Source organism: Astatotilapia calliptera, chromosome 6, assembly GCF_964374335.1.
Source record: "Astatotilapia calliptera chromosome 6, fAstCal68.1, whole genome shotgun sequence".
Classification (NCBI taxonomy): Eukaryota; Metazoa; Chordata; class Actinopteri; order Cichliformes; family Cichlidae; genus Astatotilapia; species Astatotilapia calliptera.
In genome coordinates, this window is record NC_137427.1 from 5,909,088 (window position 1) to 5,935,363 (window position 26,276).

A 26,276-nucleotide genomic window follows, 5' to 3' on the forward strand; every position below is an offset into this window, starting at 1 on the left:
TTTTAGAAGATAGTGACTGATGATATAAGAGTGAGTGGTGAGGTGGTAGGGCACAACTAAACTCAGACTGCTGCAGGTAGTTATTATGTGTTTGTAGCTACTCCACACTTGTACGTTATTAATACATTTGATGTACAATTTTATGTGAATATGAAATTGTTTGGTTTGGGCGTTTCCCTGCATTTGCTTTATCTGGCCTTCATACATGGCATGTCACATGCTGATTCTGTGTGGTGGCAGTGCTGCTTTTGGGGTGTAAACAGGTGTTTACTGAGTGACTCAATTACGGCTGCTTTCCTTTTTACTTAAATGCTCTCTCTTCCTCCTGTTCTGCTGCTCTTCTCTTTCCCCTCCCTGCCCTACATCTTCCTTCGGCCTGGCTGCAGATGAGTGGTTTTCCAAAGGTAAGCTTTCTTTACCTGGCTATGCACTTTACTTCTGCTTTGTACTTTTGTCTTGGAGTGGGTGCAGTAGGATCATGGCTTAGATAACAGAAATGTTTTACTAGCACTAACATGGCCTATTTCTTAATAGCGGAACACTTGTAGAAAGTGCACTGTAGTTTTTAAATCTTCATGTTTGCCCTGACGAGCACGTGTCTAACCAAATCAGAACACATGTACTAACAGCGCATGTGTCAGTCTGAAACAGCCATCACACTCGGTGTCAACAGCAGATTGTTTTGGCATTTTTGTTGATGTTAATGTTTAATGTTGCTTCCAGGAAGGAAAGATGAGGATACAGCTGATGATACAATAGACATTCCAAAAAGGACCTCACCTGCTCAAGGTAAGCAAAGGCTCTATGAACAACTTTTATTGAATTAAGCCTTTATAGAAATGGGGTTCAAAACACTGAACGTGTTGTGGTGACAGCGGTCTCTCATTCAGACGTAATCCACCTTTAGATGACTGTTTGCCACAGCTCCATTCACAGGCAGCCATGTAGAGAGGATGTCATAGTACACCTGAGATATCTCTTATTTGTTACAAATGCCAGGTAAACTTGGTGGGGTTTTTTTTGGGTTTTTTTTGACACCAAATATGTTGTCAACTGATAAAGCGCTCGGACTTCTGAAAATGTAGTTTGCTCTGGCTTTGCTACTGCACGCGCAGTTTGATGTAAGCTGTACCTCGCTTTTTGATTGCAAATGGCAATAATGCATCAGCAATTGGTGATGCATTGATTATAGTATACTTTCTGTAATTAGAATTTGGAAACAGAATTTTGTGACACACGACCGTTATTGCAATACAGCTTAGAATAATCTACAGGACAAAAATCTAAATCTGGACCATGAATACTCATGAGATGATGTCCTGTTGAGCAGAGGGGTCATGTAAGGGCAACCAATGTGAGCGCTAAAAGAAAGACAGGAAGTGGATGTGGACAGTAAAGGAAATGAGTTACAGCCTTTGCTTTTTGAAAGTTTTGCAGATTTCTGCCTCTCTTGTCGTTTTCGACTTCATACGTCATCATAACGTGCTTCTGGAATGAGCTGTTGTTGTTGTGCACTTCTTCATGGGAGATTAGGAGTAGTGGATGTTGTTTGCATTCATGTGGAAACAATCTCACAGACAGACACACACGGGATCTCTGCCCTTTTCTCTGATTGGACTCGCTGTGCTTTAAGAGGCTTTCAGGACACCACAACAGAGACGTTCTCTCTATCGCAGGGTTTGATGTAAAGGAAGATTTATTATACTATGACAAATGTAGGTGTGATAGTGGTCAGGCTCCTCCTGCGCTGGTGAGTCTTCTGCTTCTCCGTCAATCGTCTCTGCTGTTTTAAGAGTTAATATTTGGAGGAAGATCTTCTGTCCAAGGCTTTTGGAGCTTAATGAGCAGACAGTTGGGCACCATTTGTTTTGTCTCTACTGAAGCCCTTACAGAGTGCCTATCGGCTTGATGATAGTATAGACGTTTGCTGTGTTCTTATCTGGAGGGTGGCATAAAGAAAACTGTCTGTGTACTTGGATAAAGAATAGATATCACTCCATCTTGATACCGCATTCAGGAACACTTATCCTGTTTGATTTTCAAGAATTACTACTTAACATATCCCTGCACATATTGTTCAATAATTAATATGTCTGTATTTTATACTCCTGAAAGATTATTTCTTTATGAAGGACCTGTTACATTATCAATGTTCCCATCACACACGTGTCCACTCTCTGCCTGTTTCCTGTAGGCTATGAGCTCTTGTATCAGCCGGAGGTGGTTCGCATCTACATGTCTCTGGTGAAGGAGTCCCAAAACGCCACAGTGTTGGAAGCTTCAGCTGGAGCTATTCAGAACCTGTGCGCTGGACACTGGACTGTAAGAACTGCCATCTATACTGATCTTTTTCGATTTTACAGTACCAGAACTTTATGTGCTAAGTAAATAAACCAGATTGGGAAGTCTGAATAAATGGTGCTGTTTTAACATTAGTCATTGCAATCAAAGGTTATTTCAGGAACATTAGTGAACACTCTATGTGAGGATTTGTATTAGATTTGTCTGTTCTTAGAGGTTATCTGTAATGTAACACACAATTATTATTTTGACTTTGTGCACATGAGAAAAATCACAGTGGTATTTGTTTAGTCAACACTCCACCTAAAGAGCTGAAGTATTGGTTTACTGGTTGATCTACATTCCTATGCTTACATATGGCCTAGAGCTACAGGTCAAAGCAGCAGAAACAAGCTTCCTCTGAAGGTTGGGTTCAGCTTTAGAGAGAGGGTGATAAACTCAGTTATTTGAGAGGGTCTCCGAGCTGCTAGTTCTCTTACATCAAAAGCAACAACTCACTGGATGGTAACAACTCATCCAGTCCACACATGCAAAAAATCAAACCGTAGGTGTCCCTAAATTATTACCGTATGTGCAATAATTAGAAATGACAGAGGGAAAAGGTATTGAACTCCTGAAGAAAGGGAGGTGTGGAACATCATGACACGCCTGAAATCTATCAGTAATGGAGCCATAATACAGAAGTGGACAGCATTTAGAGAAGCCTGTGAAATACTTGGAAAATATAGTCTGGTCAGATGTGACTAAAATGGAACTCTTTTGGTACCATAATAAACACCATGTTTAGAGGTCAAAAGGCACCGCAACTCATCCCAAAAACACCACAACAGCAGTGAAGTTTGGAGGTGGGAACAACATGGTATGGGGCTGTTTTTCAGCAAATGGTACTGGCACGCTTCATATGATTGAAGAAAGGATCGATGGAAACTGAGATATTCTTTATGAAAATCTGCTGCCATCTACCAGGATGATGAAGATGAAACGAGGGGGGGGGGGTTTCAGCAACACAATATTCCCAAACACAGCCAAGGAAACTCATGGTTGGTTTCAGAGAAGGAAAAATAACGCTGCTAGAATGGCCCAGCCAATCGCCTGACCTGAATCTAACTAAAAACCTTTAGAAAGAACTAAAGCTTGGATTTCGAAAGACCGCTTGTGTGGAAGACTGGCGCAAAATCACACCTGCAACTAGTTTCTCCCCACAGGAGACATCTCGAAGCGGTCATCCCCAACCACTTTTGTAGCAAGTATTAAATGAATTTCAGTCGGTGTGTTCACGAACATCTATCTTTGACTTCTTTGCATGTGTGGAGTGGATGTGTTGTTATCAACATCTGGTGATAATTTCATATCAGTGACAGCTTTAGAAATATATTTACTTAGAAAATTGGTGATGTATCCAATACTTATTTTACCCTGTGTAAGTAGCGTTTGACAGGTAACGGTAACCCACTGAGTGAAAAGTCTGTTAAAAACCAAGCACGAGATTTAGCAGCAATGGTCGTTAAGATGGTCTTCTAAATCAATAAAAGCACTTTGTGTGTCTGTAGTATGGCAGATGCATCCGTGCCTTGGTGCGCAGGGAGAAAGGTTTATCCATGATGACGGAGCAGCTGGCTCATAACAACGACCGCGTAGTCCGAGCCATGTCCGGAGCCCTTCGCAACCTGGCCATTGATGGACGAAACAAAGAGCTACTAGGTGACACATTTAACTCTTTGTCTAACTGAGCTTCAGTAAAAAGGTTTTAACCAGAGTTTAAAAAAAAATCCCCAGCTTTATTACATACCAGTGTTAGCAGTTGTAAGTATGCTGCAATCTTAATCTTCCCTGTGTTGTCAGGTAAACATGCGGTGCCTAACCTGGTAAATAACCTGCCTGGTGCTGGTCAGAGTCAGCCAGTGCGAGCAGTGTCAGAAGAGACGGTGGTGTCTATACTGAGCACGCTCCATGAGGTGCTGGGCTCCAGTGTGGAAGCAGCCAAGACTCTCAGGGCTGCTAATGGCATCGAGAGACTGGTGCTCATCAACAAGGATGGGTACGCAGTGACAGATGGATACAGATCATTTGGATAATTTTTTTCTGTCCACGTTTTAGAGCATCTTGAAATTGCTATAACGGGTTATTTTCATAAATTGCACCTTTCTCCCTCTCTGTCCCTCTCGTCTTTAGTAATCGTTCAGATCGGGAGGTGCGTGGAGCCGGCCTAGTGCTGCAGACAGTTTGGGGCTACAAGGACCTGCGGCGCACTTTGGAAAAGGATGGCTGGAAGAAGACAGATTTCATGGTCAACTTAAACCCTCCCACCAACAAACCCAACGGATATGAGGAAAGCACGCTGCCGCTTATAGACAAAGGTCAGTGGTAGGAGTCAAAATAGCCGCCACTTTGCTTAAAAGGTTTCAGTGTAATGATTGTTACCAGTCTTCTTGTTTTTATAAAATAAATTATGTAGGGGTGTCAGTTGTTATTCAAATTGGCCTTTTAAGTATCTATTCAGAGTTTCACATAATTTCCGTCTTAGATCTCTCTAAACTTGAGTCTGAATGATTCCTCTGCATGAATGCAACTCGGAAGTTGATTGTGCAGAATGATAACGGGCTGTTTGCTGATATGGAGTTACTCATCTCAGCCAACTTTCGATTCATTACATTTACAGCTTTGCCACATGGGGAATTTTCAAGAATAGTGAAAGCATATTTGATCTGCACTGCCTCCCAGTCAGTATTCTAAGTGATTTTTGCATGTTTTTGTTTTTTACTGTGTGTGTGGGACCTGCCTGACTCCTCCCTGAGTACTGAGGTCAGGTTTAAGGTATAGAAGGGACCGGGCCTCCGGAAGTGTGTGGCAATTTTTGTTGAAATGTCAACACAGGACATTTTTAGTACTGATTTAAAAACCGTTTCATTCTTTGAATTTCAAAGTAGACTGAATGTGGACATTTGCTTTTACTTTTGTTTTAGTTGTGGTGATTTATTTAGTTGTTTATTTATTTTTTACCTGTTGAGCACTTTGGTTGCATTAAAAAATGTATTTGTCTCGACTTAATTCTTTAGAATTACAGAGCAATACATGTATTTCTGACTGTTTTAATATTTCTCTGACACACAGGTGGCAAAAGTGACCGGGAAATGATTCCAATGAATGACATGGGACCAGGCAAGTGTGCAAACACAAAACACACAAACAGATACAACTGACAGAAGAGCTGTCCGACATGCCTTTGCTTTCATTGGCATCAAGTCATCACTGACTTCCAGCTGCTGCCTTTGAGTCAGCACAGCGGACCATCTGCCTCTGTCCCTAGGATCCTCCTCTGTCACACTAACCCACTGCATGTCTTCCTTCACTACATCATAAATCTCCTCTGCGGTCTTCTTCTTTTTCTCTTTCCTGCCAGCTCCATATTCTACGCCCTTTGTGTATTTATCGGAAGTACCAATTAAACACGTGCTTCTCCTCTTCAGATGCCTACTCCACACTGGACCAGACGGGGAGAAGGAACACTCTGGATAACACACTCGGACCTACTGACAAAGATTTAGATCAGGTATCGGCCAACCTCATGACACACACTGACACTCCTCACACCTTTGCCTAGAGACATAAGCCCGCATGTCTGCACCTTTACTGAGAATTTACTGCCTCACTCCTAACATGCACTTTGCTCTTTGCTACATCTCTCTCCTGACCCCAATGTAACGTAATGCTCACTTAATTTTTAAAGTTATCTAGCCAGTTCACACCTTGTTGTTGTTGTTTTTGATTATAAATGGAATATTTTGGGGTTGAGGATTGCTGATCCGAGAAGCCAAAATCACCGAGCTGTGCTATAGCTGCAGTGCTTCACCTGACTTTAGGCGCCATCTGAGTTCAGTCTGCGCTCTCACAAGCTGCTAAAGTTGTTGTTCAATGAATGTAAAGGGCAAAAACTATTAATGGTGTTAATTTCACACACTGGTTTCCCAGAAAGTTACCGTGTGAATGGACATGTTCTCACACACACCCACAGGCAGCATGTTGATGCATGTCTCGGTACAGCACAGGAGTTGATCTTTATCTTGTGCGTTATTTCTCACCCTTGTCCCTTTTTTCCAACCTTAAAACAGGACCTAACATTGCACTAACATGTCGCAACTCTTCTGTCTTTCGTCATCCTGAACTCCCTCCACTTTTCCCCCTTCTGTGTCTACTCACCTCCTCTTTGGATTTTCACACTAAACCCTCTTTATTCACCCACTCCTTTGGACTCTTATCTCTCCTCATCTTTATCTGTCCTTCTCTCCTCTTTCTTTTTGTTTCTCTCTCCCAGGGAGGGATGTATGGGGAGAGGCAGGCCTCCTTGCCTCTAATGGATTCTTACGATGGTTAGGCTACACCCACTGTGTCACACTGCATGTCACCGCATGGTATGTGTGTCCCACTGGCTGCTCTCACAACTCACCGCATGGCCTAATATTAGTTTTGTAGTAAGATTTGTGAATATTTGTGTGTTTCTAATTGTGATTTGGATTTTTAATGAGCTTCCATTTTACTATTTTTAGACTGTTTTGCTCCCCCTGCTGGTGAAAAGTGTCAAATCTTTATTTTTTGTGGTTCCTTGGATCTTATATACACATATTTTTTGTTACCTCTGCTTTGCACAGTTTGTAATTTTTCGTTTTGTCCAATGTTAAGTAACGTTTTTACTCACTGTATTGTATTTTTTAAATAATAAATTTTTCTTTAAAAGTGTGATTCTTTCCACCCAGGCATGGCTGCCTCGCCCTTAGCCGCTCCATGTGATCCGTTCACACACTTGTACCTCTTCTTCTCTTGCAGAAAAACTGATTGTGTGCATCACAAGACGACAGCCTCCTCCCACTTACTGCCCTTGCTGAACTGACAATGGGGGACTACCGCTACACTACCGACATGACTAAACTTCATCCCTTACACTCACTCTCTTGCAGCTTCTCTTCTTCCCTCTGTCTCTCTGTTACATTCCTCCATTGCAGTTCAAACACTCGAATGAAACCATATGGAAAACTGACGATGCTCTGCATTCCCTGTTGACAGCCGGATGTGACACTACGACCACTTGACTCCAAAACCACTCCATCAGCACTACAGCTTGCTTGGACAACACTAATGCTCTCTTTCTTTGAGACTGTGGCTTCTTTGGTATTTTCTCGGAGGTCAGAGCAAAGACTAATTAAACAAATTAAAAAGGAACTGTTGGAATCATATCAGGACACTTTATGGTGAGATTTTCCATAAATGGCTAACACACTCTGTTTTGAAGAAATCAAGGTTTTCTCTCTCTCTCTTTCCTTAATGGTCACACACTACAAAATATGAGTAATTTCCTACCGCTGGGATCTTGTATTTATCTGTCTAATTAGATATGTGTACAGCTTCTGCTTCTGTTTTGGTAGCGGTTGTTCCTCTACTCGCTTTGCTGTGTACTTTTAGTTACGTACGCGTGCCAAATGACACTGCTACTGCTGTGACTGCCACTGCTAACGCGCAACATGGCACACTCAGACTTTTCTCCAGCAGCCACACTGAAAACTTGTCATCCGCTTTGTTCTGTTGGCATCTTGTGTTGGTGACAGCCCAAAGATGCACGGGCGTGCTGCTTTTTTCTGCATTTGATTGTGATGATCCACAACTGTACAAGGTTAGTTATACAGCCAGAAATAAAGCAGACGAATGATTCTCCTCCTCCTCCTTGTTGGAACAGACGGCAATTTCTAAAGTGATCTTTCTGTTAAATGCACCCCCCTTTTTCTTGGTAATTCTTAGTGGATATCTCAAGGATCCGGTGGGCGCATTTCCTTATCTGCAGGTCCATAATCTTATGAATGTGTACATATGCAAGATTGTCTTTAATCGTGGGCTAACTGGAGTGCCTCGCTTATTCAGGATGGGTCTCATGGGTGTGTCCAGCGTGACCTGGGTAACTGGTCAAGTTGTTTTTTTTTGTTTTGTTTTTTCACAGCAGTGTACAATTTGGGAGTACTGTATATAGAACTCAGAAGTTTTTATTCTGCAAGAATATGCGATCTTGTATGTTATTGGATATTTCTTTTTTTTTTTCTTTTTTTAAATTAAACTCTTGAGTTCTGTATAACTCACTGCTTCACAAATCCATAACCTGCCTGGCTTTAAGACTACAGATCGACACAGTGCTGTCTGTTTTTGTTTTTTTTTGCCCACATTTCTTTAGTACGATGTTTGTTCTGAAGAGGAATGCTTATTCTTAGTGCCGAGTGAGATGTAGATACTTACTGCGTGGATGATTAAAAGAAGCACTACGGGGTTGTAAAGTGTGATTTTTCTTTTCTTTTTTTAACCTCCTTTTTTCATGCCAGTTGAAATATGACAGCCTCCTTTTCTCAAATTAACGAGCTGTCTTCAAGATTGGACTGACTGAAAGATGAAAATGATAGCGAGCGAGGGCTAGTGTTAGAAAGAGAGGCATAGACCAGAATCTATTAGATAAAATCAAGAAAAAAGTAAAAGCACATTTAAACTATATATACAAGAGAATATTTGTTAATTTTAATGGTTTTATGTATTATTATTTTTTATATATATATTGATTTGGGTTCAATTGTTTTGGGTGCTCTGGGTGAATGCATATGCAATCTTTTTTTTTTTTTTCTTTTTTTGTTTGATTGAAAACAGTTTGTCTTAATTGAAAGCAAAACCAAGTTAGCTGAACAGAAATCCTCCAACGCCATCATCAGATACACTAATGGGAAGGAAAAAACCAGATTGTTGACTAATGTAATCTCTTTGCCTTGGCTCTTAAAGTTGCACATTCTCATTTATGAATGAATTATGTAACTAGCAATAATGTTTTTAATAAAAAAGAAAATTATTTCTCAGTGCCCGTGTTTTCTTTTTTCAGATTCTATTTATTTATTTATTTATTTTTAAATGGGAACAAGGAGATGTTTATGATTTTTGTAGTCACTCAGTATCATTTACTTGTGGTTATTATAGTTGAAAGTGGGGGTAATAAAAACTAGACTACAAAAAAAAGTATTTTCTACTTTTAAAAACATATTGAGGAAATTAAGTAGCAGTAATTTAAGCATGAGAAGGAAATGGTCCAGACTTTTAGTGACACTGTAGGATTTCCACATGGCTGCGAGTCAGGTGACCAAATTCCAGCCAATTAAAATTGGGACACTAATTCTGAGCCATTTATAATGTGAAGGATAAATTCCATTTGAAAGCAACATTCCTGACGCCCTCACTGCGTAAACTTAAAGAGCATACATTACAGCCAGCATTATTCCTTATGTAGGTCTCCCTTTACTCATGTAGTCTCCTTTGTACATGTTTCTGCTGCTGTTTCATCTACAAAACCTTTGGCGTCTGAGGGGAAACATCCATCATTTTATTTCTTTTTTTTGTTTTTAATCCAAAATTGTTTTTGTTTTGTTTTTTTGTTGCGTTTGCTTTTTTTGGTGGTAGTATTTGCCATATTCGACATAATGCTGCATATTTTGTGACTTGAAATGTTTTTTCACCTTCTGCTGTAAAGCATTGGCAGAATAACCACGACGACAACCTTTAACCTTTAAGGTGGTTGGGAACAACAGGACTGGTCCTGTGAGACTTCAAGTTCCAGACAGAGAATCTGCTACTGGCCAACCAACCACACATAGTGGTGGCTGACAAGGAGAAGACCGTAGTTGTGATAGTTATGGTGATGACCAATGGATGCCGACATCAGGAAGAAGGAACAGGAACACAAACACAAGTAAAAGGACTCTCCCTCTTATATATACACATTTTGGTTTCCGCTGATTCTGTTTAACGCCGTTTTGTTATCAACAAACTACACATATGTCAGTAAAGATTTTCAGCTTGCATATTTAATTCATAAATTTATTTTTTCACTATCACAAAACAAATTGGAACTAAAATTTTTAAACCAATGAAACTAAAAGTGAATCCACTCTGAGCTGACACCAAACTTACTAATAACTCAGCGCTCGGTGTCATTTCACAGGGCGGTCAGTAGGTGTCGCTATCACGTTGCAACACCATCTCGGATGCAAAAACTCGTGATGGGCGTCGATGTGTTGCATATGGCTGTGCGACTTTAATTTCTGGCTTTAACTCCAGTGGGTAAAATAAACATAATCCTCCATGAACCCTCTGCTCCTGCTACAGGAAGATTTTGGTAAGTGTAACTTTAAAGCTAACCTACATTAGCCACAGTGTCGGAAATCACTCCAGAATTAGCCATCTTAATAAGGTTAAGCCAATTAAACCTTCATTCTAAGGAATGGAAGGATTATTAAGTTGTAGTCTATGAATAAAGTGGCAAAATTTTATGCGAAATGAAGGGCGTTTTGGTTTTTTGCATTTTTGTGCTAACATGTAGCTACCTCTTAAGCTAGCTAGGATAAGTCTAGACAGCGACGATTAACCAACGCATTTTGTTTAAAAAAAAAAAAAAAGTCGGCTTAGGTGTCTAGAAAATTGCGATTAATGGAATAAATGAAACAGACAAACAAATAAAAATGTTGTCTGATTGGTAACAAGCCGATAGTGAAGTTCACTAATGCTAATTAATTTGTAGGGCTCCTCCACGTGGTCCACATGCTCCCAGAGTCGGTGTTAGCTGTGATCCTGCCAGAGAGACCACCTCTGTACACACCGCACACAGGAAACTAGCCGTGACTCATTACACTGTCAGAAGGAAACGGGTATCTAGAGGTGTACCTAGTACTTAAATTAAGGATCTCAAGTTGTACCAAGAATTTAAACCTGCATTAAATTATAAGAAGAGGTCAAAAGTGAGGCTTTCCCCCAAACCATGAATGCAGCAATTGAGCAATTTACTCAGAAATGTTCATTTCGATTTTAGGGGAAAAAGCTCTTCAACTCAAAAGATAAAAGGTATAAATAAACTGTATTATTCAGATTAATAGAAAATAAATGAAACCATTATCTAGCGTCCATATATTCAGAAAAGCTCGAAATGGTATCTTAAATTACAATAAAAGCAATAATACAATAATAAAAGCAAAAAAAAAAAAAATAGCAATTGGAATATTTTGGTACTTTCAAAGGAATACCCTACCTTGAATCTGATTTGGGTTTTTTTTAATCATCATCAAAAGATCTGTTTCCTGCCATTCTAAGCAAAGTTGGTCAAATAATTCATTTTTGTGCAAATCAGCCAAACTTTGAAAGCAATTTTTAATTTAATTCGACTGGTAATTTCTATACAACGTTTTCCATGTCTGCTAATACTGACTACCTTATGACTGTGCTCTTATTCAATAGGATAGTGAGCCCCCCCCCCGTTATTTAAGCTATTTAAGTGTTTAACAGATTTGTTTGGAGGCAGATGATTTGTGGCGACCTCCTTAAAATTGTAGCCGGAAGAAGGACAAGGTTTCTATACAAGCAGTTTTTGTGTCTCAGTTTTTGCTGAAATTAAATTCACATGCCCTTTAATGAACCATATGTTATAGCCAGGCTGGAAAAAAAAAAGTAGTCACCACCCAAAGAAATAGGTTGTGACTATTGTCCACCCATTCCACTAAATAATTATCACAGTGATTTAATGTTTTAGCTGGCAGCAGGTTATTTAACCCCCAGGATATGTCTGGAGACGTATCCTGGGGGTTGTGGAAAAGATCTTACTCTATTTTAGAAGGGTGACATTATTGGCCTGAGCAGGGGAAAAACTCAGGAGATTCCTAAAATGACGAAAACTGGGTTAATAACTGCCCAGTGTATTATTGCATTATTGAAATCTGTAAGAGTTGTGGTGAACCATCATCTTTGATGAAGAAATGGACAAAATCTTGAATGATCCTGATCGGAGATTACTGAAATATTTAGTTTGTAAAAACTTCAATTTAATTTATATAACACCAAATCACAGCAACAGTCTTGTCGAAGTGCTTTATATTGTAACAGAACAACCCTACGATAATACAGAGAAAACCAACAACAATCAGAAAACCATCTATGAGCAAGCACTTGGCAATAGTGGAAAGGAAAAACTCCCTTTTAACAGGAAGAAATCTCCAAAAAAACAGAGTCATGGCATTTCCTTATCTTACATTGTAGCAAACTCAAGACACTGGCACTAAATGCTATCATAGCCCTAAGAAAACCACTTCTCAATGAGGCTGTAAGGGTGGAAAGAAGACTTCAGTTTGCTTAGGTGCTTAAAGATGGTCTGAGCCCAGATTTATCCTGCTTAAGAATGATTAGCACGTCATACTGAGGGATACAGATAAATTGATGCACCAACACGAGCCCATGGGGGCAGTCCTGTGGTTGGTTTAGTTGCTCATATCTAGGTTCAGCATTGTTGAATGAGGTCAGCTACCTGAATTTACTGAATGAGCAGCTTTTTCCAGCCATGGATTTTTTTTCTTCCCTGATGGCATGGACATATTCCAAGATGGCCGCATTCATTCGGATCAAATTGTGGCAAAGTGGTTTGGGTCTCACTGAGAATCTTTGGAATGTGCGTGTCTGCATATAAATAAATGTTGTGACATTTCGTAAGCTCAATGAAATGACTCATAAAGGTCTGAGACAAATTCCAAATGGCAGCTGGTTTATGAGCTTCCAGATGAGAAGATGAAGACAAGCACACACACAGTCAGATAAGTCAGGAAGTCATGCAGGCACATGTTCATTTGACAGAGATAAAAATCCTTGTAGTCCCTTATTTGGGCAGTTACTTTGAAGGACTATCTAATCGTTATCATTATCTGAGTGGTAACCAAAGAATAAAAGCTGCACATTTACAATCACCTGTTAAATCTGATTTAAAACGCTTAAAAAAAATAAGACTTTGAAATGCTTTTTTCTATCTGAAGGTTGGGCTTCAGCCACCGTGTTTGCTGTTACAGAATTCTCACTTAAGGATTCTTCTCCATGTCTTTCTTCTGCCTCTGATGTTGTGCAGGGAAACATAAATTTTGCACACACATGCCCTGGAATGTTAACCATATTACTTTTTTTAAATTAAAAACGTATCTTTGGATGTGAATTGCAAACTCCCTCTGCCTGCGAATGCTCTTGTGCCTGTTTGATTTTGCTTCAAGACGGCTTCTGTTTGTACTTCAAACAGAAGTGCTCATGTGGACATGCAGAGGTACCTGTGGCCTGGTTATGAGCTGCAGCTTCTCGGGGGGCTGCAGAGACAACAGAACAGTGCCCAGTTCTGTGACACCCTGCTCCAAACTGAGGGTGAGAAAGAAGGAAAATTACAAAGTTCTTTGTGATGTAAGACAATGTACAAAATGCACAATTGAGTCATTCTCTCCTGACTTATTCTTTATGTAAAGGTATCTCAATCCCAACCCACAGCTGCATCCTTGCAGCTCTCAGCCCGTACTTGTCTCAGAAGCTTTCAGCCTCCCCCTCACCTCCATCTGGACAGAAGCGTCAGCTCCAGCTCCAGACCGTGAAGGCCCAGACTCTGCTCAAGCTGGTTGGTCTGCTTTACTCTGGTGTGCTGGAGGTAAAAGGAAACAATGAGAAGAGTGATGTGCTGGCTGCAGCCCACCAGTTTGGAATCACAGACCTTGTACGAGGACAGAAGGGTGGAGGGCCGAAAGAAGTCCAGGAAAGGAGGCAGAGTCTTGGGAATTGCAGAGAGAGACGGGGAAGCCTAAAAATACAGGAGACACATGTTGAGGCTGAGGTGACGGGCACGGGAGAGGAAAATTCACCAGTCAGAAAGACAATCAGTGTGTCTGTTGGCACACAGACAGCAACCATTGCTGAAAATTCAGTGGATTTTGGAAATCCGGAGCCTGCCTCCTCTGTAGCTCAAAGCCCGGATGTTTGTATCACTGTTCCACATCTCACCCCTCGCCCCGCCGTTGCCAGTGATGCAGAGTCTACATTTGGCCAAACTTGTGACAGTGTAACGAATCCCACATCCACTTCATCTTTTTCCATTGACACTGTGCCTTTTCCTACCATCCGTAATGATTCCAGTTCCTCGGAAGCTCAGGGCGACTGTTACCAAGAGTCATCTGAGTCTGGGGACAGCATCACCTGGTTGTCCAGAGAAAGGGCAGGATTGGAGGATGGAAAATCAAACGGCACGGCAGCTGAGAGCGTAAATGCAGAGCAGCCACGACAGGTCTGCAGAGATGAGATGAACGAAAAAGAAAACTCGAGTGAAAAGAGTCCTTCACCATGCAGCGCAGCGGTGAAAGATCTAACCAAGATGAAGGAGATGATGGAAGACGCACAGATATCCATCAAGGTGAAAAGAAATTGTATTCTTTTCGTGTTGTGAGCAGGAGTTCCGTTTCATGGATTGAGTGTAGGCATCATGTATGTTCGTTGTCTCTGGATTAGTTTGTTATATGTCACACCACATGTGTTGGACACCTTTCTCACTTTGTGTGTTTTTGTCAGAACTGTATTTGTCTTATGTGTGTGCAGGTGAAGCTGAGGAGAAGAACGACAGGAGAGATGTGGGAGGTGGTGACGGTACAAAGCCCAAATGAGACGTCCATCCTGACATCACCGACTCAGGTATTTAACCCTCTGGGGTCGCCGGACGCGGCGGCGCATCAAAATCACATGACCAATTTAAGACGACACAGCTACAAGATGCGGCAGGTCAGAGTCCCCATTTCAACTTGGGTCGAAAGTGCGAACTTCACTATATACCAGTTTTTGAATTGTGTCGATGGGCCACGTAAAACCAGAGTTATGATAAAAAATACACGCGATGTTTTTTTCTGAACAAAACAGTGGCGTTTACAGTGTGAAGAACGGTAAAAACAGCGTTTTCTACAGACAGCGCTAGCAAACACTCTCCCTTTGCGAACATCCCTTCCCTATTGGTGTTAGAGTTTACCATGTCAGCCAATCAAAAAACTGATGAGTGGAGTGACACCCGCGATGGAAAGCGGGCGAGCGAAAGACAGAGAGAGTGAGCGAGTTTTCATATGTGAGACATTAGTGACGTTTAGCGTGTTTGGAGGCTGTAGTTAGTTTGTTGTGTAGTTATTGTCTTGTATTGTGTGTCAGTTAGACCGCTGAATTTCATATTTGCTCTAAAAAAGCCGTCAAAGGCAGATTTCAGTGTAAACGCTGTTCCCACATGGAAAACTGGACTGATGCACCTCCTGCTGTCAGACCTGCAGGGTTTAGGCCTGTGCTGTTCTCCTCTGTCTTATACTGAACACAAACTACATTTTTTGGACTGGCACAAATAATTTGTGTGCCTTCTTATTTGATGCAGAACACCTGATTGTTCTGTAAATAGATTTAAATGGTTATATAAAAAACGCCTGAGGCCTTGGCTGCATTTTTAGGTAAATGGTACCATATAACTTTGTTGTTTGCAAAACTTGTGCATAATTTTTAGAAATGTACAATTTCTATTTGCATTTCAAGTTATGAAAATTATTCGTTAAACATGTTTGTGGGTTTTACAGTAAAAAATATAACTTTTTTCTACTCGGATTTTGAATTTTTTGTCTGAATTTAGATCAACTGTGCTAATATAGTATACCAAAATGAAAAAATAACTCAAATTTCAGATATTTGAGGTTGTGCTGAAAATAATGATACCAAAAAAGGCAAGAAAAACATATTTTAAAGGTGAAATATAGAGGTAAAATCAAAAAGTAGTCAAAAACGGCCAATTATACCCTGGACCCTGGGTTAAGGAATAAATTGCAAAATAACTTAATATTTAATTACCATACTTTCTGGACAATAGAGCGCACCTGTATATAAGCCGCATCAGCTCTATTTAAAAAAAAAAAAAAAGATATACAAGCCGCAGATATCTATGATGAAAAAATAGATATTTACTGCATGTACAGAACAATCTTGTACTGCAAATGTACAAGTATGTACCTGAACAGATTCTTTCCGAACAATGCCTTTTAACACGGCAGCAACTTTGCTGATTAAAACGGAACAGTATTTATTTACCTCCGTTTTTCCTGTATTTGAAACCACAAGTCACTTTAATCATCTTCGCTGAAACCCATGAAGTCGTCTTCTTCAGTGTCGGAGTTGAACAGGCTCAGAAGAGCTTCATCACATCTGTCTCCATCAGTCTCGCTCTCCGTGTCACTGTCATCCTCCGGTGAAGTTGGCTCTGAAGGTGCGCCGCTCTCTTCGCGCAGCAGTCCAGCCTTTCGGAACCCATTGGTGATGGTGGATTCTTTCACAGCACTCCACGCTGTTAGGATCCACTGACAGACATCAGAAAAGGATGCTTTTCGCATGCGGCCAGTTTTTGTGAATGACTTTTCACCGCTTGTCATCCAAGTCTCCCGCTCAACCCGTAGTGCAGCTTTAAATGCCCAATTTACACTGATGTCAAGTGGCTGCAAAAACTTTGTTGTACCTCCAGGAATCACAGCTGGAATGGAGTTTGTTTTCTTGATCGCTGCTTTCACAGAATCTGTGATATGGGCCCTCATGCTATCCAAAACAAGCAGTGCTTTTTTCCGGTGAAAAAATCCTCCCGGGCGCTTCCCATAGCACTCCGTTAACCATTCCTTCATTAGACCTTCTATCATCCACCCTTTGGTGTTAACTTTGACCACTATGCCTTTTCGGGAGTTGTTCTTTCGGCATAGTTATGCGCTTAAAAATCACCACTGGTGGAAGTTTTTGTCCGGATGCCGTGCATGCCAGAACGCAGGTGAAGTGCGTCCTCTCATGGCCTGTTGTTTTCAACAACACGGATGATGCACCTGTCTTGTTAACGGTCCTGGTCAGAGGCAGATCAAATGTTAAAGGTACTTCATCCATATTGATTATGTCCTCTGGTCCGATGGAGTTTTCTTGTATCTTTTTTTCAACGAATTTGTGGAAGTTTTCAACTTTTTCCTGATAGTCAGGGGGGAGTTGCTGACAGAGAGTGGTCCGTGGTTTTTACGTTTCATAAATCTGAAACACCATGACGGCCCACCTTTGAAATCTTTAATATTCATTTCGCGGGTGATTGTTTCGGCTTTCAGTCGGATCTGTACAGTGGATACACCTCGGCCACCTGCTCTCTGTGTGTTCACCCATTCCTCCAGGACATTTTCAAGTTCAGGCCACCTGCTTTTATGTCCTCTGAAAGCTTTTCTCGACTTTTGGCATTGCATGAGCTCTTCCCGCTGTCGCCTCCAACGTCTCACCATAGACTCATTGACGCTAAGCTTGCGTGCAGCAGCGCGGTTTCCCTCCTGGATAGCAAGATCGATGGCCTTCAACTTAAAACTTGCATCATACGAACTTCTTCGTGTGGTTTCCATGATGAAGGGGCGAGGATTTAAAAATAATTACCAGTTGGTAATTTGTTGTGCGTGTTCTATCTGAACACGCTGAGGCCATGGTTCTCAGCCGGAAAAGGGTGGAGTGCCCACTCTGGGTTGGGGATGAGTTCCTGCCCCAAGTGGAGGAGTTCAAGTATCTCGGGGTCTTGTTCGCGAGTGATGGGAGAAGGGAGCCGGAGATCGACAGACGGATTGGGGCTGCAGCTGCAGTAATGCGGACGCTGCACCGGTCCGTCGTGGTGAAGAGGGAGCTGAGTGTAAAAGCGAAGCTCTCAATTTACCGGTCGATCTACGTCCCTACCCTCACCTATGGCCACGAGCTGTGGGTAGTGACCGAAAGAACGAGATCGCGGATACAAGCGGCAGAAATGAGCTTCCTCCGAAGGGTGGCTGGCCTCTCCCTTAGAGATAGGGTGAGAAGTTCGGCCATCCGGGAGGGGCTCAGAGTAGAGCAGCTGCTGCTCCACATCGAAAGGAGCCAGCTGAGGTGGTTCGGGCATCTGACAAGGATGCCCCCTGGGCGCCTCCTGGGTGAGGTGTTCCAGGCATGTCCCACCGGGAGGAGGCCCCGGGGCAGACCCAGGACACGCTGGAGAGATTATATCTCTCGGCTGGCCTGGGAACGCCTTGGTATTCCCCCGGATAAGCTGGAGGAGGTGGCTGGGGAGAGGGAGGTCTGGGCCTCTTTGTTTAGGCTGCTGCCCCCGCGACCCGGCCCCGGACAAAGCGGATTAAAATGGATGGATGGATGGTGTTCTATCTGCTAAAGAAAAAGTAGTGTATTCTTCTTTGCATTGATTTTTCATCAATCTATCTTGTTTTTTATTCTAATTCTGGTTAGAGTCCCCCTAGTGGTGGAAGAAAAATCCACAGAATAGCCGCACCTTTGTATAAGCCTCATGGCTCAAAACCTAAGGGAAAAAGTAGCGGCTTATAGTCCAGAAAGTACGGTACATTTTTTGAAGCTACACTAAACGCTTAAAAAATGTTTTTTTTTTTTTTAATTTTCTGGCAATTTTTTATGGCTTGTGGGGATAGGTTAATTAGATAATCCAAATTGCCCATAGGTGTGAATGTGCAAGTGAATGTGAGCGCGAATGGTTGTCTGTCCCTGTGTGTTGGCCCTGCGACAGACTGGCGACCTGCCCAGGGTGTACCCCGCCTCTCGCCCTATGACAGCTGGGATAGGCTCCAGCGCCCCTGAAAAGGATGAGAAGAAGCGGATGGATGGATTTTTTTTTTTATGGTTTCAGGCTTTACACGTGTGACAGTGTCATGAGGTTTGTCATGAGCTAGTGGGAGATTTGAAGTATTTAGGAAAGTACATTTCAGTATCACTTAAATTCCCAGTTCTGAGTCTGACAGACGGCATAATCGAGTGAACATCAAGAAACATGAAGTGGAAGAATTCCCTGTGATAAAAACTTTTATTTTGATTAAAAAATAGGATGCCCTTTCAAAACCTTACAATAACCAGCTTCTTCTTCTTAATCTTTGTTTATACTGTGTTATAGACTCAGGCAGCTGGAGACCTGAGAAACGAGTAATCATACCTGTTATACTTTGAAATGTGCTTGAAGACTGTTGCTTGGCATTGGGGCTTATTTTTGATGCCAGATGTTTTGCAATGTTTTGAAATATTACCTATGAAAGCATGACAACTAAACATTTATATAACTTAAGCTCACGCTGGTAAGCAAGAAACAAGAAATATCCATTTGTCAACAAGAATAGAGACCGCAGGAGGGAAGGTGCATTTCTGCAGAATAGAGTAGGCTGAAGAAGAAGAGGAGGAGGAGGTGCACGTGGCCCGGCCGATGGTTTGGTGAGACGTTAAAGGCTCACTCCGTGCTCTGTGAGAAGTAAGCAGCAGCGGTATGATGTAAATGTGGTGTAAAACCTTAGCTGGGCAGGTTTAGCTCGGCTGTTGCCTCAGGCTCGACCAGAAAGAAGGTGCGTTTCATCATGTTCTCCCCCTGAGATCAGCAGCACAGCAGACATACTTGCTCTGTGGAAACTTTGCCATCCTTTTACCTGGTAAAGGGTAAAAGATTACCACAAGAATCTCTGATGTCTTGATGGTAAAGCAGTATCTGTTTTTATTTACGTGTCGAGAAATTTGTCAATTGTTTAATGTGAATATGAAAAACAGGAATTGGAAAAAAGTGTTTATAAAATGACATGATCACCAGTTAATTTCTTTTTCTTCACTTGTTTCCTGTGAGTGCTGCAAACAGTGAAGTCGTTTTTTATTCAAACTGTGGTGATCAGAGAAGTGAGTGTTAAATATTTTAGCTGGTTTCAGTCTTCCTTTCCAGCTCTCATCAAATAACTTCAACTGGAGGAATGAAAATCCAAACTTTGATATGAAACTTAGATTTCAGTGGTAAAATAAAGTCTTTGTCCCGTCGCCCCTAATCCGACAATCACGTTTCAACCGTCGTTGTTTTCTCTGTATTATTATTACCTCGCCTACATTATAAAGCACTTAGAGGCAACTGTTGGGGACTCATTTTCAGAGAAGCACCTCAATAAAATAGTTTGTTAGTCCAGTTTATCTGCAGACAGATGAATTCACCTTTGTTTTAAAGTTTGAATGAAAGGTGATATTTTGTAATGGTTTTAATGGTTTCTTATTCATCTTTCAAAAAGCCACAGACAGATGCTGAGGAACTCGAGCCTCCTCCCTCCCCTGTCCCCCCATGCCCTGTTCAGAAACCAGAGATCCAGAACCTTCCACCTGCTGTAACCAGCTCTCCCACACAACCAGAGCAACACCACAGCACCACCTCTGAATCCCAGTCTTTCTCCAGCAGCAGCTTCACCTCAAACCCCGACACTGAGCTTGAATCAGCGCCGGCGCCTCAGCCGCAGGGCTCTGCGGACGAGTGTGACGAGCAGATAGAGAAGCTGTTAGAGGACGTCATGATGAGCCTGAACATCCTGCCCAACTTGGAGAGTAACTGTAAGAAGTTGGAGTCGAGCCACAATGTTTGCCAAGTCCCAGTTTCGCAGGGTGACGCAGCCCAGGGTCGGATGGATCCTGTTGCCAGTGCAGCAGAGGTTGCTTTCTTTCAGGATTTGGAGTCGCAAAGCAACCAGACATCAGTGGAGACAGGTAGAAGCTTTCTTTGTAAATACACACATATTTTTAATATCACATTATGAAATAGTTGTACAGACCCGTAGTAAGTTTTTTTTGTTTTCTGTATTTTTATTCTTTTGTTAAAGACTCCTTAGCATCTCTCCTCACTGCTCCACAGGCTCCAGGGTCTCATTACTGGCCTGTTATTGTTTGTGGCTAGCAAACAGTTTTTAGGTCCATTACTGCCACCTTCTGCATGCAGTAGTGTATTACATCTTAACAGTATTGGGGTTGATTGTTTGTTTGTTTGTTTTTTGAGACAAGACATTGATCAATTTTAGAATAAGGACTCAAAAATCCTGACCACCCCTCACTGCGAATGTACTGAAGTTTACTGTTCAGCATTTAACATTTATTGGTGATTTTTGTGTTTGTTTAGTTACATTTTAACAACATGTAAAGCCTTACAGTTTGTCTTTATTATTTTTTATACCTTGTTTTGTCTAAAACCTCAAACAGTTCTTCGTTCCTTGGATTAAACTTCAGTGTTTCTGCAAAGAAAATGAATTTGAAGAATTAACTGAGAGCAGGTGGAAGAGAGCCTGGACAGAAGAGAAATAAAAATAAATAAATAAGTAGAAGCAAAAAAAGAATACATGTGTATGAATGAGAGGGAGACAGGTGTAACAGTGAATCTGCAAATAGTAGAGGTACTGGGAGTAAAGCAGGTTTGTGGTTTGGAGATGGGCAAAAAAGTGCAGGAGCTGGATGTTGCACAGTTGAAGATGCTCAGATTTGATCTGGATGTGAGTAGGAGGGACAGCTGAGGCTGAGCAGTTTGTAGACGACTGTTTTAGACTTCTGTCCTTTTTATACTGATTTTAAAAAGGCAGAGGTGTATTTTCAGAGAGTAACACAGTAGGACCTTTTTCTTTCTTTTTTTTTTTTAAAGCACATTACATGTTATTACAGAAGCAGACTGAGTTGAACCTGACTTAAGTCTCAGTTCAAGTGCTCTCACTGCTACCCGTCCTGCTGCCCTTCCTCCTCAGTTTTTAGGAGCTTATTAATTGGTACTTTTAATTGGATTTTTTGATTGTCACAGAAAATGTCTATAAAAATACAGGGCTTACAATTCACGTATTTAAGATGAATTGATAGTCATCCTTCCGCTTGCTCGTTAGGTATCCATTGTTGCTTTGCAGCTCCAAACCAGCCCAAGTTGATCCAGCAGCAGCAGCCGACTCCCCAGTGCAACCCAGCTGTCAGATCTTTATGGCAAATCGATGGATTGAGCTGCCAGGGTTTGCCCCCATTCAAAAGTCAAAATTCTCTGTATCCGGAAACAACCACAGGCTCAGCCCTGTCTTCAGCTTTCTCCACCAGAGGCCAGAAACTCCATTACCCAGCATTTCAGCCACCATCCTCACAAGATGATCAACAGAGTCTCGAGTTTTTGCCTCTGCCAAATGGAGATGGGACACAGTCTAAACCCACTTTTTCCTCACCTTGCATGGATGACTTGCGGCTTCCTCAGCGTCTCTCCCCATTAGACCCAAGTTCATCTGCAGCTAAAGGTCAGCCTCTACTCAACAACTCAGCAAACCCTGAACACGATGTCCAGCAGCAGCCATCCTTACGTAGGAGACCCTGGCTCTCGGACAACGCTGGTTCACTGCAGTTTCCCTTTAGCAGCATCATTTGCACAGGTCATAAAAGTACATCTCCATCACCAGATCCAGATCACAGCTGCCAGTCAAAGCAAGAGCAGCAGGAGAAGGATTTGCATTTAACAAATAGAGGAACCAGTGCAGAAGGTTGCAAAGGGAATAGCTTGAAAAAGAGAGGAAAAAAATCAGCAGCAGAAGTAAAATCGTACTCCAGGAGGCTGAAGGAGAGTTTCAAATATAGACATGATGACTCTACAGGAGACGGGAGGAAGAGAAGGCGCACAAATGATCAACAAGACTCCACCGGTTCTTGTTCTGCGTACAAAGATTTAAAAGTCAGTGATGGAACAAAGAATTGTTCAGTGAGTTTGTCAAGTAACAATGTGCTATTGAAGGAAAGAGAAGTGGCTATCAGGTCTTCAAATGCACCATCTGGACTTCCAGGGAAACCCAGCAAAATGTTGCCCGTCATTGACATTGGGGAAGAAAAACCCTTTGGCACCAAGCCGTCTCGGATCAGGACCAGGGGCTTTATAAAAAAATCTCAAGAGGCAGCAAATAACACAACCCCACCTGAAACGCCTTGCATTTTCAAGCCTGTCGTCAGCAGAGCTCAGCTTGTGAGTCAGGATGGCGTCTCGCTCGCGAAAAGGAAACGTGGTAGACCCCGAAAAATAAGACCTGTAGAGGACTCTACACAAAGTGTTCCTGCCGTTGTTGAAAACAATGAAAATGTCGACAATGCGCAGGTCGACAGGGACTTGCCAAAGGAGCAGGAGGAGAAAAAAATGGAGAGGACGTGCAGGAAACGGAGGAGGAATGAGAGCGAGGTGGAGGTCAGCGCAGTGAAGAAGACTGCGAGTGTCGAGCACACTGAAAAGGCTGAAGAAACCAATAATGACTGTAACGTAAAACCCGGGACAGTGAATCAGCGGCACGTGGTCACTCTGAAGGACATTCAGAAGCTTATTAAATGGCAACAAGCACGAAGAATGAAGTCCAAACAGACCCAGGAAACACATGAGCCTGCAACAGGCACAGATGGCATATTGGAGAAAGGAGTGGACATTAAAGACGGGACAAACTCTGAAGAACATCACAAAGGTTCAAACATCGCAGTTGATAAAAATCCCAATCTTCTTTTGAGCCCGTCTGCAGAGACAAACAGTCGTATGAGCGAGAAGAGGAGTTTGGATGGTGATGAAGACCACCCAGTGTCCTTAGACGTTGTGGAAGAAGATGAAGCCAAGGTGACACCGGAGAGAGAGCGACCACTGGGAAGTCCTTATGAAGGTACTTTGAATTTTGCTGTTTCTGTTGCCATGGTAAATTAATTGGATTTTGTTTTGAAGGTTGTTATTCAGAATGAATGATTACATTGGTAGTATTGATTTTTCTGCTCTATGCCAATCACACAGGCACCTCCGAGGATGGGTTGGCATAGTGTGCTGTGGCTTCAGGCCATTTGTCTCTTGCAGATGGGAGTAAACTGTAAAAACACAGACCATAAACTGTCACGTTGGAGCTAAGGCACGGTGTTTGTGTCGCCCCCATGTGGGCTGACGCAAAGCCGCATAGTTTCACTTCAAGAGACCAAAAAACTTTTCTTAAAGTAGATGCAGATTTAGACATAAAAAAAGAGAAAAAACTAATAAAAAAACTGAATATCATTTCAGGTTAAACCTTGCAATAGAGCAAATTTACATTTTAATATTTTTTGTCTTTTTAAGTCTGCTCAGAATTTCAGTATCTGTTCAGACATCAGCTTCAATACGGCCATTTTTTTTTAAACGTGCTGTTGCACAATCCAGTGCATGATCAACATGTACTTAAGTGCTGTTTGTCCTGCAGTCTGGTTGGACGGCACCTTCATTTCTCAGTGGATCTACTACATTAAAAAAAAATCTACCTTGGAAGGAGAATGCAGTGTTTTGTGTAGGAAACACTGTAAAATTCTCTCTGTAGGCATGTGTCCATGTTTGCTTTTGCTATTTAGTTTCTTCCTTTTTTATGTCCTCAGTTATGTCACAACAGTGGGATGGCACTCGAGCATTTAAAGCATGCCATAAAGCTTTCTTTCCATTTGGCTGTGAAGGTTCCTGTCATCTACTAGCTGTTATTTTCAAACTAACCACCTAACCCTGCTCCTTCCTGTGGAGGACCAAGACTAGGTGGCAGCCTGACCAGGTTGCTCTTGTGGCGGTCACCGTCCAACTCCAGGCCTCACGGGCAGGTGTCCTGCAGGTTTTAGATATCGCTCTGGGTCAACGCACCTGAATCAAATGATTAGTTCATTTCCAGGCCTCTGGAGAACGTAAAGAGATGTTAAGGAGGTAATTTAGCCATTTAAATCAGCTGTGATGGATCAAGGACACATCTAAAACCTGAGGCCTGGAGTTCCACACCCCTGGTCTAGGTGGATGGACTTCTGCTCTACTGTCTTTGACTTCAGCTGGTGATTAAAGTTCTTGTTTGGTCTGGAGATGCACTGTGAGCTCAGTGGCCACTCGATTGAGATGATGCTGGTCCATGCTGGTGCGCTGAGCTCTCGAGGGCTGCAGAGCAGAACAAGAACAGAATCACTTGAAAGGCAGCTGATCTTGTGTTTTATTTGCTGACGGTGTTTGCAGATGAGACACTAACGTCAAAAGCTCACTGCTGGCTATAGAGGCAGCTGACTATTGATCAGTTATTTATCATCGGAAAGTGTGAGTATGCCTCTTTCTGCTTGCACACAAACATGCACGCACATGCTCCTGCTACCCTCACAGTCTCCTTCTGTGGCACAGGGAAATCTGATACAACGGGGTCTCCATTCCTCAATGATGACTGCTCCTCTCACAGTGACACCCTCCTGCCTGAAGAAAACACAGCTTTGGACTTCATGTTGCAGCCCTTGACCGCGAAGATAACCAGTACAGACAAAAAGGGAAAAGAGGAGGAGGAGGAGGAAGAAGAAGAGGTGGATGTTCTGGTTTGCTCCCCAGAAAAAGCATCTCAGACCAGAGAGTGTGAGGGGTTCCTCAACAACATAGACATGACTCCGAATGAAGATGAGGAAGATGATGTGAATGAGATTGACGTGACTGGAGACGAGGCAGAGTAACGTCATGTACGTGTGTATTTTCTACCCCGTCCAGTGGTCGGCTCTCACTCTAATGCTGTCTCTGTTCTGGTTGTTTATGTTCACATGTCACATGAAGTTGCGTTTAAAGATTCATTTTTACATTCTTCACTTCATGTTTTCACCGCTTTGGGTTTTCGTTTAGTTCCTTCTGTATACGGTTCAAAAAGATGTTTCATTTCCTTTAATAATATTCTAAAGAAAAAGTTTCTTTTGTCAATTTTATAAATTTTACATTTTCAGCGAAATTGTCTGATGAATAGAGGAAAAGGCACTTGAGTGGCCTTCAGTGATGTCCCTCTGTATGTTTCCATTGTGGAAAAGCTCTGTTGTTTTAAGTCTATATTTGTAAAACTGTTTTATGTACATCAGTACATAATATAATTATGGTTTATTAAACGTTTTCATGTGACCGCTTGCTTTCTTTAAAAAGCACCATAGCTGAACACAAGAGGGCACTACAGAATATACACTCACTGGCCACATTATTAGTTACATTTTGCTTGAATTCTAATTGGCATAGATTTAACAAAGTGCTGGAAATATTCCTTTTCCATTTTGGTCCATATTGACATGACAGCATCACATGTTACAGCTGGTTTGCTCCCCAGATTTATGCGCTACACATTTATAATGCAATACTTTGGATTGAGCTCTGGTATCTATGGAGGTCCTTTGAGTGTCTTGCTGGAAGCAGACATATGAAGATTTGTACACTGTGGTCATAAAGGGATGGACTTGACACACAAAGCAAGGTAAATCTATGCTTTTATGTTTACACCAGAACCATCCAAATACTGCAG

At 41.9% G+C, this 26,276-nt stretch overlaps 2 protein-coding genes across 15 annotated transcripts in view; both read left to right on the plus strand.

The window, feature by feature from the left end:
* ctnnd1 (catenin (cadherin-associated protein), delta 1) overlaps positions 1-9,176 on the plus strand; it is a 31,836-nt gene extending 22,660 nt beyond the window's left edge. For 7 of the 12 annotated variants that reach the window (XM_026169882.2, XM_026169886.2, XM_080302683.1 and 4 more), the window contains 10 exons: positions 387-404; positions 724-789; positions 2,195-2,322; positions 3,852-4,002; positions 4,144-4,339; positions 4,474-4,658; positions 5,413-5,460; positions 5,769-5,851; positions 6,614-6,668; positions 7,123-9,176. In XM_026169882.2, the coding sequence (XP_026025667.1) occupies positions 387-404; positions 724-789; positions 2,195-2,322; positions 3,852-4,002; positions 4,144-4,339; positions 4,474-4,658; positions 5,413-5,460; positions 5,769-5,851; positions 6,614-6,668; positions 7,123-7,181 (989 nt within the window). In that variant the 3' untranslated portion in view covers positions 7,182-9,176. Of the gene's footprint in view, positions 1-386; positions 405-723; positions 790-2,194; positions 2,323-3,851; positions 4,003-4,143; positions 4,340-4,473; positions 4,659-5,412; positions 5,461-5,768; positions 5,852-6,613; positions 6,711-7,122 lie in introns of all 12 variants that reach the window. The other 5 variants (XM_080302685.1, XM_080302686.1, XM_080302684.1 and 2 more) reach the window with 4 other exon arrangements.
* Positions 9,177-9,323: 147 nt separating this feature from the next.
* LOC113023654 (uncharacterized) lies at positions 9,324-25,885 on the plus strand. Of its 3 annotated transcripts, none has more exons than XM_026169890.2 (8): positions 9,324-10,060; positions 10,313-10,486; positions 13,412-13,530; positions 13,629-14,560; positions 14,743-14,835; positions 20,247-20,712; positions 21,864-23,642; positions 25,139-25,885. In XM_026169890.2, exons 3-8 carry the CDS (start codon positions 13,428-13,430, stop codon positions 25,453-25,455), a joined length of 3,690 nt encoding a protein of 1,229 aa, XP_026025675.2. In that variant the 5' UTR covers positions 9,324-10,060; positions 10,313-10,486; positions 13,412-13,427; the 3' UTR covers positions 25,456-25,885. The 3 variants fall into 3 exon arrangements, with proteins under 3 accessions (XP_026025675.2, XP_080158808.1, XP_080158807.1); XM_080302682.1 differs by lacking the exon at positions 10,313-10,486 and adding an exon at positions 24,980-25,057 and having other exon boundaries at positions 25,139-25,280; XM_080302681.1 differs by lacking the exon at positions 10,313-10,486.
* Positions 25,886-26,276: the final 391 nt, after the last annotated feature.